This window comes from Leuresthes tenuis, unplaced genomic scaffold (assembly GCF_036924035.1).
Source record: "Leuresthes tenuis unplaced genomic scaffold, fLeuTen1.0.hap1 SCAF_10, whole genome shotgun sequence".
Taxonomy (NCBI): Eukaryota; Metazoa; Chordata; class Actinopteri; order Atheriniformes; family Atherinopsidae; genus Leuresthes; species Leuresthes tenuis.
The window spans coordinates 12,619,276-12,637,854 of NW_027325364.1; the positions used below are offsets into that span (position 1 = coordinate 12,619,276).

The following is an 18,579-nucleotide window of genomic DNA, read 5'->3' on the forward strand; positions in this document are numbered from 1 at the left end:
TTTTCAGTACTCTTTCTGGTTCAAGGTAATTTTTAATCAATTAGTATTCAACATTGTATCAATGTCATTGTCAATGGCAATGTGATGTTGACTACTGCTGAACTTCTCTGAAGTGCCCACTAAGTTGAATGTCCATAATCCTTACCTCACATACAACTGTATAACCATAAAGCAACTATCAGTACAGTTGCATGCATAGTTTGACAACTCTCCTTTGTCCCAATATGAATGCATGGGAAGGGAAACAAGCTATAGAATGGAGTGTGTACTCTGCAGCACTGTGGACTGTGGGGTGCACAGTGATGCCACAGTGATTTTCTATGTGAGAGATCATCGTACATGTAAGTACAGCTGAATTCCCTTCAAAGTCCAGCAGCGAAGCAGCATAAATATTTTGGATTTTCAGACTCTAACACAGCTCAGATTATATTGTTACATTCCAGGTGTATATGCAAAGGCCTGCAGATCCGATGTTATCTTCCAGGTAATGTGTCCTGATATAGCTCACATGCAAATACCAGATGTCAATAGAGCAGTTGTTGCAAGACTAACTTCTCATTATCAGTCATATCTTCACTGGTCTCCGCCTTTGTAACTTGCTCAAACTGTGATTGTTGTTTTTCAAAGAAACAAAAAGAGAAAAGCCTAGTCTACAGCAGACATCTGTCTGATTGATTATGGTAATCAGTCAAAAAGTCAATGTTATGATCAGCTCCATAACTCATTCAAAAGCTCTGCCATTCCTCAGCAACCCCCCCCCCCCATCATTCCATAACTGCAATTAGATAATCAAAGTAATCAATGATTTGATCATCTGCTGAATACACATCCAAGTCGCCACCATTCATCCTTAATGTGTGTTGCGCATGTGCTGTCAGAGCCCCATGAGTCTTGGGAAAATCGAGACAGAGACAAGCAAAGCACACCTCAGCTCTCTGAAGTGGCTTCCCTTCTCCAAACACTGATCTGATAAGACAGGAGCAAACCCCACCAGGAATTAGTTTTCACTGCTTTTTCAGTGCAGAGCTGATAACAGCAAAGACACGTAAAGAGACCTACTTTGGTCCTGTCTCCAGACGCACTAGGAAAAGCAAGCAAAATCCGTCAGAGGAAGAATCTAGGACCTGTTATTGGTCTTGGCTACCATGGCACTAACCCAGAAAATTCACTCAAACATCTGCTTCTCATATTTGATCAAGAGGCAAAAATATAAAGTTGGCAGTGGCTGAGCGGTCTGTGACACAAGGATGGACACAAGCAAAAGCAAGATATTATGACTGCTTCGATTCCACTACTCAATGACTGAATATGGATTTAATTAAACCCAGCTGAAGGTCATGAGTTAAGACAAAGTCAGTGAGTCTGGAGCTGTGTTTCATAGAAGCTCTTCGGGTTCTGGTAATATTCAATCCAGTTGCCAACTCTGACTACCCTTGTGAGACAGCCATTCATACACTCCGAGTGGAGTGGAGTGAGCTGAGGAAAAGAGGGGCCTGTTTGAGGAATCTGCTCAAAATCTGAACAACATTGTAAGGAATCTGCATGACTTTCATGTTGCCAGATACAAGACGACAAGACTGTTGTTGACAGTAGTCTGTGTGACTGAGAAGCAAGAGCAGATAAAGATCAGAGAGGGAGAAGTGGGAGTGGGTGACACAGGTGGAGAGGCAGTTCAGTACAGTGGGCGGAGAGTTTGTGTAGGAGGGTGAGAAATAAGAGATAAGGAGGGAACCAGCAAAGGAATTTGTGAGGAACTGAAAACAGTGGATGATGATTTAGGAGAATGGGAGGAGCACTGAGTAGACAGTAAGGTTTCACATGAGGAGGACTAAAATAAGGCTCAGAGAGGGGCAGAAGGGAAGGAGCAGGTAGAGTAGGTTAGAGGTAGGTTTTATTTTCACCTCTGCTAGTTTCCACACTGCAGTTAAAGAAAGCAAACAGAAAGTAAGAGAGAAAAAACAGCTAACAGAAAGCGCAGTTGAAGGCAGGAGCAGAAAAAGAAGAAGCAGCAAGAGAAGTAGGAAGAGAGCAGCTAAAACATCGTGTCTAAGAGATTAATTGAGGAAGAGAAACAAAAAGCAGAGCAGGGACAAGGCTCTGAGGAGTGAGAGAAATAAGAAAACAGCAAACACTCATTGACAGAAAGAACTGGACCTAACTCCACGGACCACTGACATCAGCAAAACAAGGGGAAGAGCGTCAGAAAAGAGGTCATTGTGGTCAGTGTGGTGCGTGCCTGAGCAAGTCTACTATGCAAGTGAGACAGCTGAGATAAACAGACTCAACCACAGTTTCACCGTTCACTTTCAAAAGACGGCTCTCCCTGTTGCAGCAGCATGTTGATGAAAGAGTACCGCATATGTATGCCACTGACTGTGGAAGAGGTAAGTGAGTTTGTCTTTCCCACGCTCACACACACACGTTACTCTGCTTCAGCTTTAAACTGACGGACTTTAAAAAGACAGGGTTTATTTGAAACACGAGTACATCTATTCAGCTTGCATTCTTGGAAGTTTTAATATGCTTATAAGAAAAGCGCCAACAGAGCACACACACCTCCTGCAGCTGCTCTGTGTGAGCGTTGGCACATTTGGGTAGAGAGGTTTCCTCGGCAGCGAGGAACTCAGGCATTCTGACGGAGCTAATACACAACACCTGGCCAGCAGCCTCACACAGTAGTACTGCTACTTTGTGTGTAGTATGTCTATGTGTCTGCCTCTTCGCCTCATTCACTTGTGCAGCACACAAACTAGTCAGACTGGTTACGACCTGAGCTCAAACAAAGGAATTCAGCCTGCAGTGTTATACACAAACGGATTCTGCTAAGAGAGAAGGGGAGTTATACTCTGAAGTGTCCTTCAAAAGCAATGTCCTCATCCCTTCCTGTACACACCTCCCTACCCCCCTCACCTCTACCTGTTACCACAACAATGACAGTGACAAATTGCAGTCCAGAATGGGATTTACAGTATCAGTACAGGGTGCACAGAAACTTGAGCTTGAAGCAAATCCTCTTTGGACAGAATGTAATGTAAGTGCAGATGCAGCTTACTTGAGGAGGTATCAAATCGAGATGGCTATCTTATTCAAAGCCATTTACAGCATATCCATGCTCCATTTTTAAGGTGAATTGTGTTTATTCTCAAGGGTAAAATATATCCAGTAACACTTCTGTAACACAATACAGCACTAGTGTTTGGAGAAATATTTCTTATAGTATTCTGCTCTGAGAAACGCTGACAGTAGCTCAGGTGATAGACTGCGTCAGCAGGGTTGATGGTTCATTCTCCTCCTCCTCCTCCTCCTCCTCCTGGCTTTCGCTGAACGTGTCCTAGAGCAAGACTCTGATCCACAGATACTGCCTGTTAGAGGACGACAGATGTAGATCACTCTGGACAGATACAGCTGTGTTCAACGTATCTACCAACCTGTGTGTCACAATAATGTCCACTGCCTGTAAATGTATTCAACCCCTCTGTGAGATTTAATGATTTATGGTTTTATAAAGGTGATTCTCCTTGTGTACATACTGTCTTTCAAAAGCCCCCTTTTTTTTTATCAGTGTCTTCACAGTATAATTGTTTCAGAATCCCTGTTCCATGGTAAAATTGTTATAATCGTTGTTCCTATTAGTTAAAGGAATGACCATGGCTGTTTTTTGTGATTAAGCAAAAGCTTTAATATAGATTAAACTTCTCTAATGGAAGTGCGCAAGAATAAAAGTTATGAGACAGATATAAGTCAGCCAAGAGCAGAGCTGGCTCAAACTCTAAGTGACCGTTCATTAGTGCCAAAAAGTCACATTAAGATGACTTTAATTTAACATTGCAGGATAAAAACTATGAAAACATGGGTGTTATAATAATGTCGATAATAAATGTTGTCCTTTTTTTTGCAGTCACACTGACTCTATCAGTCAGAGTCTCCATGATACAATGAGCTATATTTACACATCCCCACAATTTATGACAAACATATTGTTGTAAACTGGTCTTTAAAAAAACTGTAGGAGGAAATATGTGCCAAAAGGTGTCAATTTATGACTCATGACAGCCCTTCAGAGAGCAAGATAATGATTTAAGGACAGAAAAGTATTTTGAAGTGCCTGCTAAGATCAATTTCAGAAAGCAAAAAAGATTCACAAGCCGTGTAGGAGGAGCTCACTGCTCTGGTGTCTGTTAGTCTTACGACGGCATAAAAGCACACAGCACTATGATTAATTAAGTACCATGAATACCCAATAAGTAAATATTGAATGTTGACATTCCACAGTAATTGCAACAAGAAGGCGGAGTGTCACATGATATCATCAGTGAATAATGGCCTGGAGCTGTCTGCCCTCCTGTTTCTTTCTTTCTCTTTCTTTATTTCTTTCTTTCTTTCTGTCTCACCACCTTTCTCTGTTTCTGCTTTTAAGTGAAATTGTGCTTTGATGGCACATAAATATATGGTAACAAAATTCATTGCATTACAATGGAATAGCATAGCAGTTTATTTTTTTGTGGTGTAATTCAACAGTTAACTTTAAAAAATAAAGTTTAACAACTGACTTATACTCAAGCAAACATAAAACTGAACCCATAACAAGATTAGAGAGGAACAAATGAGAACTAAAGCAAAGATGAAGGGTTTTTGTATTAAGTATGTAGCTTGCTTAAAATGCAGCACTGATGCTGTCAGACTGAGCTCCAGATGCCCAAAGGCCTTGTCCTCTTTAGACCCACTAAAAGAAAATACTCCCGTCTCAACAGCATCAGGCACAAACTGGGGCTACAACAGAGATCAAAATCCCATCATCCTCATTAAGACACCATGCATTCACCCTCACTGACCAAATCATAGTTTTCAAATTCTGAAACGGTCACGTCAGGGAAATCATTATACACAGCATGTGACTATTTGAAAAATAAAGAGCAAAAGCTCATGCCCAAGCAGCCCTGACCAAATGCTTATAAAGTCAAATGAAACTCAGCAAATGTGCCAACCTCCTGCCAGGCGTTTTTTGTGTTTTGTTTTGTTTTGTGTTTTTTTTTTTTTTTGACAGACTCACTTTGCTGGTTACTTCCTAAAATTGGCTGACAGTCATTACTGTTTTCTCAATTCCTCATTATTTTTTATTCATTCTTATCATCCACAAATCACAAAAATGTATCAAGAGGCTTTACAGTCAGCACAGCATGTGATTTTATTTCCCTTTAGGAATTAGGAACCTCTGTCCTGAAAGCCGCTAAAGTGGCACTATACACAATATACAAGTGACACAATAACACGAATACAGTTTGTGCATTAGATAACACTAAATGATCAAATGTGCTTTAGTAACACAGGTTGAGCAGTTCTGACTCATCCAGCATGGGACCTCTAGGGATGTCCTGCTGTGTCTGGTACTGGACAATGGCAGCAGATCCTCAGGGTCGCATAGATTACAAGACAGGGGTGTCTGTAGACCAGCGTTGGTCCTGATGTTGGAGCAGACTGGGAACAGAAAAGTTTGAGGGCAAAGTGTCCTGCTGGTTGAGGCGGCTGTTGTCAGAGAGGGCTTTTACTATGGGAAGCAGGGTGTGCTTGCTCAGCAACAAAGCTTAGATAGGTGATAAGTGTCAAAGTAACATCTACATGAATGTCAGGGCCCAAGATTTCCAAGCACAACAATGCATTATAATTAGATGACAAGTCATTCCATTCACCTTGATGTGAAGCAAATGCAGATACTTATCTGCAACGAAACTGTAATAACCAAAGCTGTCAAACAAAGTCGAGTATAAAGCATTAGTGGGAGGTAAAATTTACCCACAAAACTGCATCTCTGCTGCAAAACTTATATTAAAAGGATTTTTAATAGAGCAACAGATCCTTTCAGTGGCGTTTCATTTTAACTTATTTCTATGATTATTATAAAACTTTATTCCATAATAACTTTTGTATTTACATTTTAAGATACCAGAAATAATGCTGCTCAGTTCAAATTTAGTTCATTTATATGTGACCAGCACCAACACAGACCTAAGACAGTAAAGTCCGCAGAATGTATCACTGGGAATGAATCAGACCGGATGACATTTCGCGGATTAGGACAAAGATTTTTGCTTTCTGCATCATGTTTTCTTACCAGTTTTTCTCTCTCCTTATCTCTTCACATCACTCTCGCCCTCACCACCATAAACATCATCCCCGGGCTCCAGTATAGGATTGGGCAGCTCTACATGATCAGTAAGCACAGCTGTGAGCAGAGTGGTGGGGGAGAGGGGGTGGAGGTGGTTAGGAATGAGCCAGATACTCACCCTCAGCACGGCCTCGGACAGCTGACCGAGAAGCGAATCTACCTCAGCAGGTATGGGTTCAGCATCCAGGTATGGGTTCAGCATGTCAAAGACCTTTTTGCTGTACCAATAACCCTGACTATTTACAACCCCAGTCTTTCAGTTCTGTCATTACGGTAACTGATGCTGTTCGATCTTCAGTCTCTTGCCTCACAGTAAAAGTTAATGTCATGTAAATCCAAGCCCCTTACAAGCAATAAATCATTGTTTCAGTACAGTAAAACCCACAGTGCAGTGTAACATGTCTACATTCAAAGTCCAAGAATCCTTTGTCTGAAACATGCTGAGGCCTTTACTGTGAGGTTACAGCAGAAGATCTTATTGTTCTATCAGCTCATTATCCAGTAAACCTTTAAGTGTTCTAATTGTGTAAGTGCAGGCCTCCAGCTGGGAGAAATACGTGCACGTCATCCTGCTGGTGGTAATTGCAGGATGTGTGGGAGGTTTTAGCCTCTCATTATTTTCCTTTGCACTGTTGAAAATGTATCTATCAGCAGTCAAAGGCTATATAGGCCTTGTATACAAAACAGAGAAATGATCAAAAACAGCTATTAACATTAACTTTAAACATTCAAATAATGGAAACTATTTACTTTACCTCTCGATTTATGAGCATATAAACTCTTGTTGACGGTTTTACTACAATAAACTGCAGTATAATGCAGCTGCGAAGCAAAAGTAAGAGCACATTGAAAGATTTACTCAAAGAATGGTTTTGTGAAATAAACTTTAATTCGGTTTTAATCTTGAGATCATGTTGTATTTGATATAAAAACATACATAAACACAGCACCTTGTCCTGGCAGTGTTTTATGAGCAGCTGCCAAAAAGAAAGCAAAAATAACTCCATGACATTATCAAGAATGAAACAACTGTTTTTAATAGTTTTGATTTTAGTTTATTAAGGAGCTTTAAAAATGGTGGTAGGTGAAGTTTACCATCCCCCAGTCTCTAAAGTCAGAATATATTCTGAGACAGACCTTTTCTAGATTGGATCAGTAGGCGTGATGCAAGAGGGAGGCTCTACTCTGCTGTGATTGGTTGTTTCATTTCAGGACTGTAATTAGCTGTTTCACTGTCAGGCAAGCGATAGCAGTCAAGTCAACTCTACACAAATAACAATACATTTGTAGCTTTGTAAACTTTGCTGAAGCGATTGGGTTGTTCATTGCTTGTTTCCTAATGAGCTACCAAGTAGCATCATGAAATATTTACAATCGGGGTTAGAAATGGTTATAGATGGGCTTAATAGAGACCAAAGCGGGCTTGGGATGTGAATTCATCACGATGAGCTTCCTCATGTTAGTCCGACAGCTTAAATGTTTAGAGTAGAAAGTCAAAGGCATTGCTCGGGTTGTCACAGTCATGGCTTCATACATTGTGCGGTAGTGTGTTAGTCTTGACATCAGAATATCCTTCTCACTGATCCAGTGTAGCGTGAACCTTCACGTATCCTATCCTCAAGTCCTGTTTCCATTTCGGTCTTAAATCAAATGTACAGTTGATACAATGAGCACAATGAGAAAGACACCCTCTGATGATGGCATGTACATCATTCAGCCTCCAATGGGACCTTCATGAATAGAGAAAGTATGACCCAGATGTAACCATGATAGTGGCTTTAAAGATGGCGTGTGCTCTTATGTAATTATTGGCCACAGAATAAATTAGCGCATTTCCTAAAATATTAAACTGTTCTATGTATCTAAACTACATCTATTCTTATGATTTATCAACCATGTGTGCTTCATCTTTGCTTTGGCTTGCAACTGCAGTATATTGTAGCATGTTAAAAACCAGTCAAGCTTTCATACCTAACATGGGGTTATTTGAATAAACCCAAAAGATTGATGAGTAATGAGTGAAATGTTCACGTGCTGAACCAGTTTGTTTAATTTTCTACAGTCTGTACTTTTAAATGAACTGTGAATATATTAAAAAAAGCAGTTTAAAAAAGAGCAAGCGTTTTCTTCTTTAATTTCCTAACCCTGTAATAATGCCAGTCATTACCCTAACAAACCACAGGTCTTATTCCAATCACCACCATAAACCCAAGGTCTAATCCTTGAATAAACTGTTAAAGAGCTAAAGACATGCTCTCACTGTGGAGGATTCTTCTAATCTCTGTGTGCTTGTGGGGCATTTGGTCCTCATTAATAAAAGTATGCAGAAAGACAAGACATGTGCACACAGGTATAGTGACAACACAATGTATTCAACTTCAGTCATATTCTGACTTAGACGCTACAGTAACATTTCATCACCACATGTGTAACTGAGAATGAGTCATACAAATGAATACAGTGGTAAAAGTAGCCTACAGGTATCCTAGCTATAAATGGCAGAAAACACACACACACACACACACTTAGGATCTCTTTGTCTCCTTCCATAATCTCTCTGCTGCTCCTCCACACCTTCACTCTGTGACTGTGATTCTTCTTTTTTTCTCTTTTGGTTCTCAGTAAACTGCCATCTTGGGCAAAAGCTTTTGTCCCTCGATTCTTCTACGTGACAGAAAAGGCCTGGAACTTCTATCCATACACCATTACAGGTGTGCATATGTTTTTTTTTTTCCTGTTTGTGTAATGCATATGCTTACTTACACCTCAGTGCATATAAAAGGTTTTTCACTTGCAACAGCTGTTTTTTCAAGTGCCATCAATTATTTATCACTGTGTACATATGTATCACGCTGGTGGTAAAGTGAATGTGTGTGTGGCTGTGATTTCATGCCCATGCATATGAGTAACTAATGATGTTTCCCTCTATCCATATTGAATATCCCTGGTGCTGCAGAGTACTCAGTAAGTATTCTCACACATCATTTACTGTACATGAACGCAACAGAGCACATCTCTTTCCAGTGTCAGTGGATCTAATCTGCAGCCTGCCTTCGATCTCTCTACTTCTGCCCTTCTTTTCTATATTTTAACCCCATGTCACCCTGTAGGTATCATTCCTCCCCAAGTTCAGCATCCGTATTGACACAAGATTCGAGAACAACAATGGCCATAATGACAATGTAAGTATGGGTCTGACTGAGAAGAAGCATGAGGTGAGAAAGACGGAATGGTTTGAAGGAGGGGGAGGAGAAAGAAAAGGGAAAGAGAGGAATTGCAATTTTCTCCGTAGCACCATGAAAGCGTTCATCAAGTTGATGTGCCCATTACAAGGAAAACAAGCAAAGCACAAAATGCACTATTGGCAGATCTATTAACCAGACGTGCAGCGTGCTTATCATGGCTGCCATGCAGCATAATGTCCAAAGCCAAAACACGTAAACACACTCAGACAGAGACTCACAAACAGGAGCAACTCTGTGTTTGTGTCTACACTGTGTAAGGAGGGAAGTCAAATAAACAAGACCCAACATGTCAGAATCCTGGAAGCTCTGCTTGTTGAGAGAAACACTATGAATCTTGTTTCATGTCAGAAAGTTACAAGTTACATAAATTTATTTCAAACTATTGTGAACACAGCAGTGAATATGTTTACACGCGCAGCAATATTCCAATATTCATGCAATTAAGACCGTACTCCTTCTAAACAGCATTGTCTAATTACATTACCCAGAATAAGGTCATATCCAGAGTAAGCAATAATCTAATAAAGCTTCATAGATTATTCTGATCCGGGTCGCAATGTGTGAACACCTGAAACATCCCACTGGAGTTTTCAATCCATTTTTACAGGTTTTTATCTGGTGACATATTCTGTTTACAACGCAAAACCTTGCCAGGTCAATTTCTTATGGGCGATTTGTGCATGTTCTTTTAAGAGCACGGCAGATTGTTTTGGGCTTGTTTTTGTAGATCGGTCTGTTTGTTTATCACAACATCTGGCCAAACTAGTTCAGTGCAGAATAGGAGAGCTGTGGTAAGAGGAAGATGCAATTGAGAGATTTTTAAATGGATATGTATATATTTAAGATTTTGGATGGTTACAAACTTTATAAATGCTTAGGAGGCCATTATGTAGGCCTGTGTTATTAATCGGACTATGCTCTATAAAATGTAAATGGTAATATGAATGGAATATCCTACCTGCAGCTAATGTAACCATAATTGGAATTTTGTCTTATTTACATTCAAGTCAGAAGTCAGAATATTGCTGTGAATGTACACATACCTGTCAACATTACCGTTATTTATTTGCACATCCAGGAGCTACAGAGAACACTGATGTTCAGTTAGAGTAAGATTTCTGGCTGCCTGTTAAATGCAAGTCCAATATCCACTTAGACTATTTAAGTCTTTGACTCCATCTCCATTGTGTAATATCTCGTTTTTAGTCGTCAAAGCTAAATTTTCACCAGAGGAACCATACTCAGGGAATTTGGACCTTTAAAGTACTGTTTTTCCTCAAAAAGAGGCAACAGCCACTTTTTTCACTTCAATAGCTTGAGGTACCAGGCCTGTAGAGAGGCAGGTCTGAATTTCATATTCTTATTGGCATAAGTCTAACTTTCTATAATTTTCTACAATGCCTTATTCTCAAAAATAAATCTGGAACTATGCACATAATATAAACACTTGCACCTCATTTCCACATATCTGTGTGTTCATATGGGAGTAAAACCCCAGTAAAGTCCATTCATTCTGTGAGAATCTCTGTAATCTCGGATGTGTCTGTCAAACTCCATCAATGGTTATTTTCCCATCTAGAATTTGCCTTAAATGTGTTGGAAAAGTTTAACTTTTGTGGTGGATTGCAGAGAGAGACTGTATTGTGAGCCAGGAAGTTGGATAAACAAAGTAGCACTTAACACTTTCTCTACCTTATTAAGATGAAATAACCTCTGAATTTAATTAGACAGAAACACTACTGATTTTAGCACCATATACCATATGCAACAGCTGAATCTGCAGTGGCTCAAACACATGGAGTCAAACGACCCCTTTGACAGATGCTAATGCAGTACAATAAATTTTAAAGCAGCATGTATATTTCATTTAATTGATTGCCCGTATTGGGGACCAGGGGGTTTGTGTAAAACCAACCCAAGCTTTTCATTGAATCCAGGTTTTTATTTGAAAAACAAAGCTTGCGGCTCAATACCTGATTCAAGTTCAGGAATTTTGGGCGTGAAGCTTAGAGCAAAGATTTCTCATTGTTTTGCGTACTTTTTGTTTCATTATTGCGTTCATTCTGAATTAGACTGCTTACTCATTAGCCAGTGTTGACTGACTGACCCACTTGACTGACTGACTAAATCCTGATCACAAGCAGCACAGCTCGAGTTCTTTTCCACACTCGCTATTCATAGTCGCCTGTGTTTTCACTGATATGGCTGAATTGTTGTGCGGTTTGCTCCGCAGTGCACAAATATGACGAGTAAAAACAACCATCACTTTGTCATTGCTCATATTTACATTTTGTTTGTTTTACCTCGAAACAAATTTTCAAAGCATGCTGACTCAACAAGGTATTTTTACAGTGAAAACACAGAGAGAGAGAATGCAGAAGAGACCGTGAGAGCGTCATGCTCCGTGCAGACTGTTAAAGGCAGCACAATATCCTCAGCCAGTGCAACACATTCCATAAAGGGGAGCAGGGCCTGGGATAGACACAAACCAACATAGGCACCACGGGAGCTTAGCAGGCTATTATTTTACCACAGGATTTTCTTATTTGTTAGTTTTGAACTGTGAAATGAACAACGTCAGCGGGGCATTAGAACAAATTCTGTACAAGGTCGGGTGAAAGTGCATTCTCTTCTCTCGCTTTCTCTAGGTTCACTCTATGCTCTCCCAAGGAAGAGTGCACTCTGCTTTCATAGCACCTCTTTTTCTCTGTCTTTTAATATCCCCGATATGTCCTTGTTTTTTCCCCTCATCCCCTACCCTGCTTACTATCTATCTGTTCTCTCGTCTGTTTGCTCCAGAGTGATTTCCTTCAAGGGCCTCAGGGTGGAATATAGCGTGGGGTGTTATGGTGTGTGACCTCCGTTTTCTACACAGTTACTTATCTACTCTTATCCTGCTCTCCACTGAGTGAGCAATGTATGTGTGTAATAGTATGAGTGAGAGTGTGTATGTGCGTCATTATACTGTATGACCTCCCCATCTGTTTGGATGTAGGTGTTTGGAGACACACCAACTCCAGAAGGGGATGTGAGTTTCCTGGATATCCTGAGTGACCACATTCCTGAAAAGCACTATAAAGAATCAGAGGTACGTTCTGCACTCTTTAAAACAGACAAAACAAACGAATAAACAGATAAATAAATAAATTAATGAATGAAGAAAGAAATAAATAAATATGAAGAAAAAACTATGCTATAAAGAAATACTAGAGAGCGTGCTTGTGACTTGTTTGGAAATATGCTGACCTACATTATGCACATTCACTGACCCGAAACTGCCCTGGAGCAGCTGGGACCTGAGATACTACAACTCAGAACCCACCTTGTGGGCTTTGGATGTTGGCTTTTTGGCATCTTCTGCGTGACAACAAAGCAATGTGTATGGCTGTACATGTGCAGGGCTCACATGGAGATTTGCTTTTAATTACAGTGGTGTCATATCCCTCAACTGTAGGGGGAGCCAAAGAGCAAAATATTTTGCAAAATTCTCTCAGTGTTTTGGGTAATGTGATTGAAATATAAATATACCATAAATATACGATACAACAACTTTGATATCACCCATGCCTTCACATCTGTGCACAAAGCAGTGTGTTTTAAGGAGTGCAGTGCGTCACTCAAGTCTGCTCCATCCCTTATTTATATGGGTTGTGCCTTATTTGAGATCAGAAGTATAGCTCTGTGCAACCATACAAACATAAATTTAGGGACACATTACACGCAATAGCCCCCCTAAGAAAGTTCTTACCATATGAAGAGCACACAACGTGTAGCCTGAAAACTCACGTTAGCACACATCAAAGTGATCGACAAAGTGTTGATAAAGCATTATTATTTCAATTCTTTATGATTCTATATAAGTTATTTTTCTCAGATGAAAACTTAGAAAAAACTAAAGTGCAAAAGGAGTTTTGAATTCCCACTTTCCAGGTACATTGAATGCAGCATGATGTGAAGCTGTGGGTGGATGTAAAGATGGGGAGGCTGGATAATTCTACTCAGAGCTTGGAGTGTGACGTAGAAATCACTTTTGCAAATCTAAACAACTCACTGAATGAGATATTTTTAGATCTAGGCAGCTCTAAACAATGAGAGAGAGTTTTTATTTATTTTTTAATCAGAGTTTTGAGTTGGTAGTCACTTCAGAGACCTACATATGGTGTGTGCTCTCAAGCACAGAAAGAGTTTTTTTCATTTTTGGGTTTCCTTAATGTGATCAATTAAATGAAAAACAGCAAGTCAAAGTTAAAAAAAACCTAAGACACTTACAAATATTGCCTTTTAATTCAGCTACATACATAGGATTAACAAGGCAAGTTCTTGTTTTATGAGGAGTTTTTTATGAGGAGTCAGCAAATATGGTACAGTAATGGTTACGGTTTGTACTTTGCTATTTGCAACTGTATCTCCTACTTCCTGTCTTTATGCTAAGCTATGCTAATAGGTCCATACTGAGCACACAGACATTAAACACTTACACTGAGTATTTCCAGAAAAGGCTAAGACAGACTATTCCTTGACAGATAATGCCTTGTAATGCACATATGTGAACCCTGAGATGATCCTGTAACATGCCTCCCATCACAGATTTCACACTTCTTTCCTTAACAACAAAGATCAATTTACAGGCCGTTGTACATATGAGCAAGTCAAGAAGTACTCAGCACAGACTGTACAAGCATACACACATGCACACACAAACAAAACAACCTTAAATGTACTGGTGGTTTCCATTAAGTGACAAGGTGAGAACATGGAATCACGAACACGAACCTCCTTTGGTCATCCATAGTTTTGTTCTGAAAGCACCTCACAGGGTCACAGTCGGCTTCTAACCCCCAGTCCCCTGCTTTGCTCTGTGCAGGATCTGAGTCGCTGGCATTCAATTAAAACAGAACGTGGGCCTCTGCAGAAAGACTGGAGAGACCAACACAAGCCCATTATGTGCTCCTATAAGAGGGTGAAGTGCAGCTTTGAGGTGTATGGCTTCCAGACCAGGACTGAGGAGTTCATACACAGAGTAAGATGTGGCTTTCTTTCCCTTCGTGGGTTTTCTGTGTGTTTAAGTAAAAGAACTGGGCTGAGAGAAAATGACAACCCTCATCATTCTTGATTGTTGTTTTTTTTGTTTGTTTTCTTTTTTTTATTTGAGTCTGCCATGTATGGAATATTCACACAAATAAATCACCACAACAATTTCCTGATATTAGCATAATTACTAAAAGCATCGCCATGAGGGCTGTCATTCTCCTGACCTCTGCACGACGTTTCGTGTAATTCAACATTAGCTCTGATTTATTAGTGAAATTGCTGTGTTGCTTTGTACCACAACAGTCAGAGGGCATCTGCTGTTACACTCCTAACAAAGCATAATTTCTCACAATGGAGGTTGGTGGAACAAGCTGAACTCTTTCAACACATCCATTCTCCACAATGAGGCAAGCCAATGGAGCATGAACAAAACCCCAAAAGTTTCTGTTTGTTCTTGTTCATGGGCGTTTGGTTTGTGGCTCTCATTTTGACAAAGCCTCACGCACATCATACCACTGAGAGAAGTTCCCACACATCCCATGATCTTAGATTAATTAAACAAATGATTGCCATGATTTTGACACTGATGCACTACATAATAAAGCTAAATGTTACATTTCACACATGGCTACACACAACAGCTGTGTCATTTTAATTACATTTTCTTTATAGCATGTTCTTGTTTGCTTTATAATTTCAGAACATCAGAGACATTCTTCTTGTTGGCCACAGACAGGCAGTAGCCTGGATCGACGAGTGGCACGGTGGGTCAAAAACACAGTGACAATGCCGCATCTTAGCATTCACGGGATAGAATACTTTTACAGCTATAGCTTTAATTTCTGTGAAATCAAATCCATATTTTCGTCCCTGTTTTAATGCGCTTTGCATGTGTATGTGTCTGTGCTTTCCCCACAGGGCTGAATTTGGAAGAGGTGAGGGAGTATGAGCATACAATGCAAGAGAAGACCAACAGCAAAGTCAAATCCAGCCAGAGCAACACAGGTGAGGTTGCAGCTCGTGACCTGCACTGTACTGAAATGCCACAGAGAATTGGAGAGAAGGGACAATAGCACAGCTGCATGTGAGAGCAGTGGAGGCAGGGAGAGAAAGACTTAGAAACCAATGATTGTAACAAGGAGTAGATGAAAAAAGCAGTAGTTCTGAAATGTAGATTTGTGCTCTGTGGTAACTTTCCTTACATCTCAGTTCACCATAATAAGCAAGAGAAGAAGGCAGAGAGGAAAAAGTACACATTTCAAATTCAGTGCACACTAATTTTGAACCATGAGGAATTTAGAATAATCCAAACAGGTATTTTGTGTTCATGTTATGCTGCCTGGTGCTGTCAATACACTACAAAATAGCAGGAATTAATGGCTGTGTAATGCTGACATGCCTGAAGAGAGCAAGTTGCTCCACTAGTGCTTTCACTGTGCCCTACAAGTACCCAGATGGCTGGAGTACATCTGTGTGGAGAAAAATGGAGAGGGAAGAGCAGTCGGGAGGCATTTCACAACACAAGGAGCAGCGAGGAGGGAGAGACAGAGGGTGTATGCCCAGAAAAGATGACAGAAAAACAGATGTACTGTGTCTTCATGTGGTTGTGTGTGTGTGAGATGGAAGGGTAGGATGGTTCATGAAGTGATAATGCCACTGCGTCGCTCTGATAAACAGTGTAATGCAGCCACCTGCTGCACTCTCCCCATCATGAGCCCTCTTAACATAAATAACCAGCCATTGCAGCACTTAGCAGTAAATGTCAGACCTGGTGGGGGTATGTGTTTGGGCATATATGTGGTGTGTGCATGTGGTTGTGTGTCTATTGTGTGTGCATGTGTGGTCACCCTGCCCCCTGCTGGTTCGTGTGGTGAACCTCAGCAGGATGTGAATGATATCAAAGGTAGAATTCCCAGGACGGGCTGTACCATCTTGTGCCTGTGCTCTCTCTTTCTCTCCTTCTGTGTGTGATGATGAGAGACATCAAGCTGCAACAAATCTGCAGTCATTGCTCAACCTGCTGCAGCTCACTCCACTGCCTTGACCCCCTACAGGCCAGAAAATGCTACAGCATTCAGCTCTGCACTGCACAGACGGAGAAATACCGTAGTTTTCATTTTGTTCATCTGCTGTAATAAAAGTAAATGGATGTCATTTACTCGAGAGAATCTAATAAGAAGTTAGGTGCGTGTGCTGAATACCAATAGGGGATTAAACTAATGGGAGTTGAAGTGTTTGACACAGTTCTTAAGTATACTTAATACATTGGAAACTCAAACAGGGCTCTCCCTTTTTTCTTTCCTTCTTTCTTGAAGTCCTTTCTTTCTTTAGATTAAACAGTTTGATCATTTGCTCCCTTTGAGTTTGCTTTATAGGCAGGGCATGAAATATACTTGTTTTGCCAAAGCATAAAGAAAATATCTGCCTGTCCATCTCAGGTCCGCCCGGTGCCTCCCGCCCTACGTTCTCTCGCTCCATCTCTGTGACAGATGAGCGTTCCCTGAAGAAGATGGGAGTGACTAACGCCATGTCTGACATCCCAGACACATCTTCTCCACACATCCCTGTTCGCCTCAACTCAACCCCTGAGTGACGCCTCACACACTTTGTTCAATGCAAACACGAAACCCAAACCCAGTGTCAACAACCATCTGAGTCATGTGATGTTTTTTTCTAGAATATTAACACACACACACACGTGTGCAAATAGCAATGTGGTTGTAGAAGGTAAAGTTTGACATTTTGGGGAAAAAAATCCTTTTGCTCCCAGGCCCAGTTAGATAAGAAGATTTATGCCTCTCAAAGAAAGACTTTAAACAGAAGTTCTGACCAGTGGTAACAAAATTCACTTGAAAACACAGTAAAAGTGTAAAAACAACAATATGCCATTTTTAGGGGTCTTGTATAGGGATAACTCTGGCAGGGACTTCACCAGGTAAATCACTGAGGCAAAATGTTGTGAGCTTGGTACATGAATCCATTTCAACAATTGTAGGGAACCAAACGAGCCGCTTCCCTTATTTCCTGTCTTTGTATGAGGGCAAACTATCTGGCTGCAGCTTATGTTCACAGTACAGAAAGTGGTATTGATCCCTTCATCCAAATGTGCCACAGAACCCAAAATGTTGAGCTATTACTGTAATCCCACCACAAACATATTTATTCCTGCTCACATGCAGTTGTTTTCCTCATTGACATCATGCATGTCTATTAATAGATGCTGTACAGATTCTCTTTTTTTTTTTTTTTAAAAAAACCTTGCAGTGTCTTCCACAGCCTCCAAACATGGTGCATGTCAGCACTTTCTCTCAGTTCTTCAGCCTGAGTGGAGCACACCAACCACCAGCAGGGCTCTATGATTGTTTCCAAGCCCCCAACCTGCAGTCTACAGACAGATGCATAAGGAGTTTAATAGAGTAGATCTAATGAGAGCGCAGGGGAGAAGGGGGGAGGCGGCCCATGCAATGGATTGGCTCCCCTCTCCAACTCAGTCAATAGGTCAGACCAGGTGTATTGACAGAGGGCACTGAGGCGTTGTATTGGCTCCTTGAGCGCTTAGCTGAGAACTGTGAACAGGTCAAACCAAGGCTAAACTTCAATTATGTGCCAATGATGCCACTATTTATAACACAGTTAGCTTGATTCTTTTATGGACTGGGTTGTCATCATCAGGGATCACTTATGGCAATGATGTACACTTGTTTAATCTATATAATGGGGAAATCTTACTGTTACTTTATTTGGAATCACATTTTTCTAATAAAATTAATCAGGTGGAAATATATTATGTATTATACTGTATAGTCTTTAATGGTGAATTTGTATCAATAAATACACCTTTTTACAATGAGAATTCACTTGTGCTATGATTTCTGCCCAGAAAAGCAAGAAAAATTGACTGGTTGCTCACATTATCAGCTGTGTGGGATCTGTATTGACCTGTAAAGACAGACCAGCTGCTGGCAACGCAGCACTCACACATCTACTCAGCAATTTCACACTTGTGTGCCATGTGGAACCTGCTCCAGCAGCAGAGGATGTGATTGTTTGTCGCAGTTTTTCACCATAAAACAACAGAGAATTAGGAGTGTTTAACAGATGCGGGGTTGGGAGTTGGGCGTGTGAGCATGTCTATCATTG

At 40.6% G+C, this 18,579-nt stretch overlaps 1 protein-coding gene across 1 annotated transcript; it reads left to right on the plus strand.

Annotated features, from left to right (window-relative positions):
• The first annotated feature begins 1,734 nt into the window (after positions 1-1,734).
• Positions 1,735-18,061, plus strand: pitpnc1b (phosphatidylinositol transfer protein cytoplasmic 1b). Its single transcript, XM_072394098.1, has 10 exons — positions 1,735-2,384; positions 6,183-6,331; positions 8,786-8,874; positions 9,120-9,127; positions 9,274-9,345; positions 12,404-12,496; positions 14,273-14,428; positions 15,140-15,203; positions 15,358-15,444; positions 16,878-18,061. Exons 1-10 carry the CDS (start codon positions 2,337-2,339, stop codon positions 17,030-17,032), a joined length of 921 nt encoding a protein of 306 aa, XP_072250199.1. The 5' UTR covers positions 1,735-2,336; the 3' UTR covers positions 17,033-18,061.
• The last annotated feature ends 518 nt before the right edge of the window (positions 18,062-18,579 follow it).

Excerpts from the sequence above, each read along its gene's own strand:
- pitpnc1b (XM_072394098.1), top strand. The coding sequence starts at position 2,337 with ATGTTGATGAAAGAGTACCGCATATGTATGCCACTGACTGTGGAAGAG. Across the intron at positions 2,385-6,182 it reads TGCCACTGACTGTGGAAGAG|TATAGGATTGGGCAGCTCTA; the intron begins GTAAGTGAGTTT and ends CCCGGGCTCCAG. Across the intron at positions 9,346-12,403 it reads ACAATGGCCATAATGACAAT|GTGTTTGGAGACACACCAAC; the intron begins GTAAGTATGGGT and ends GTTTGGATGTAG.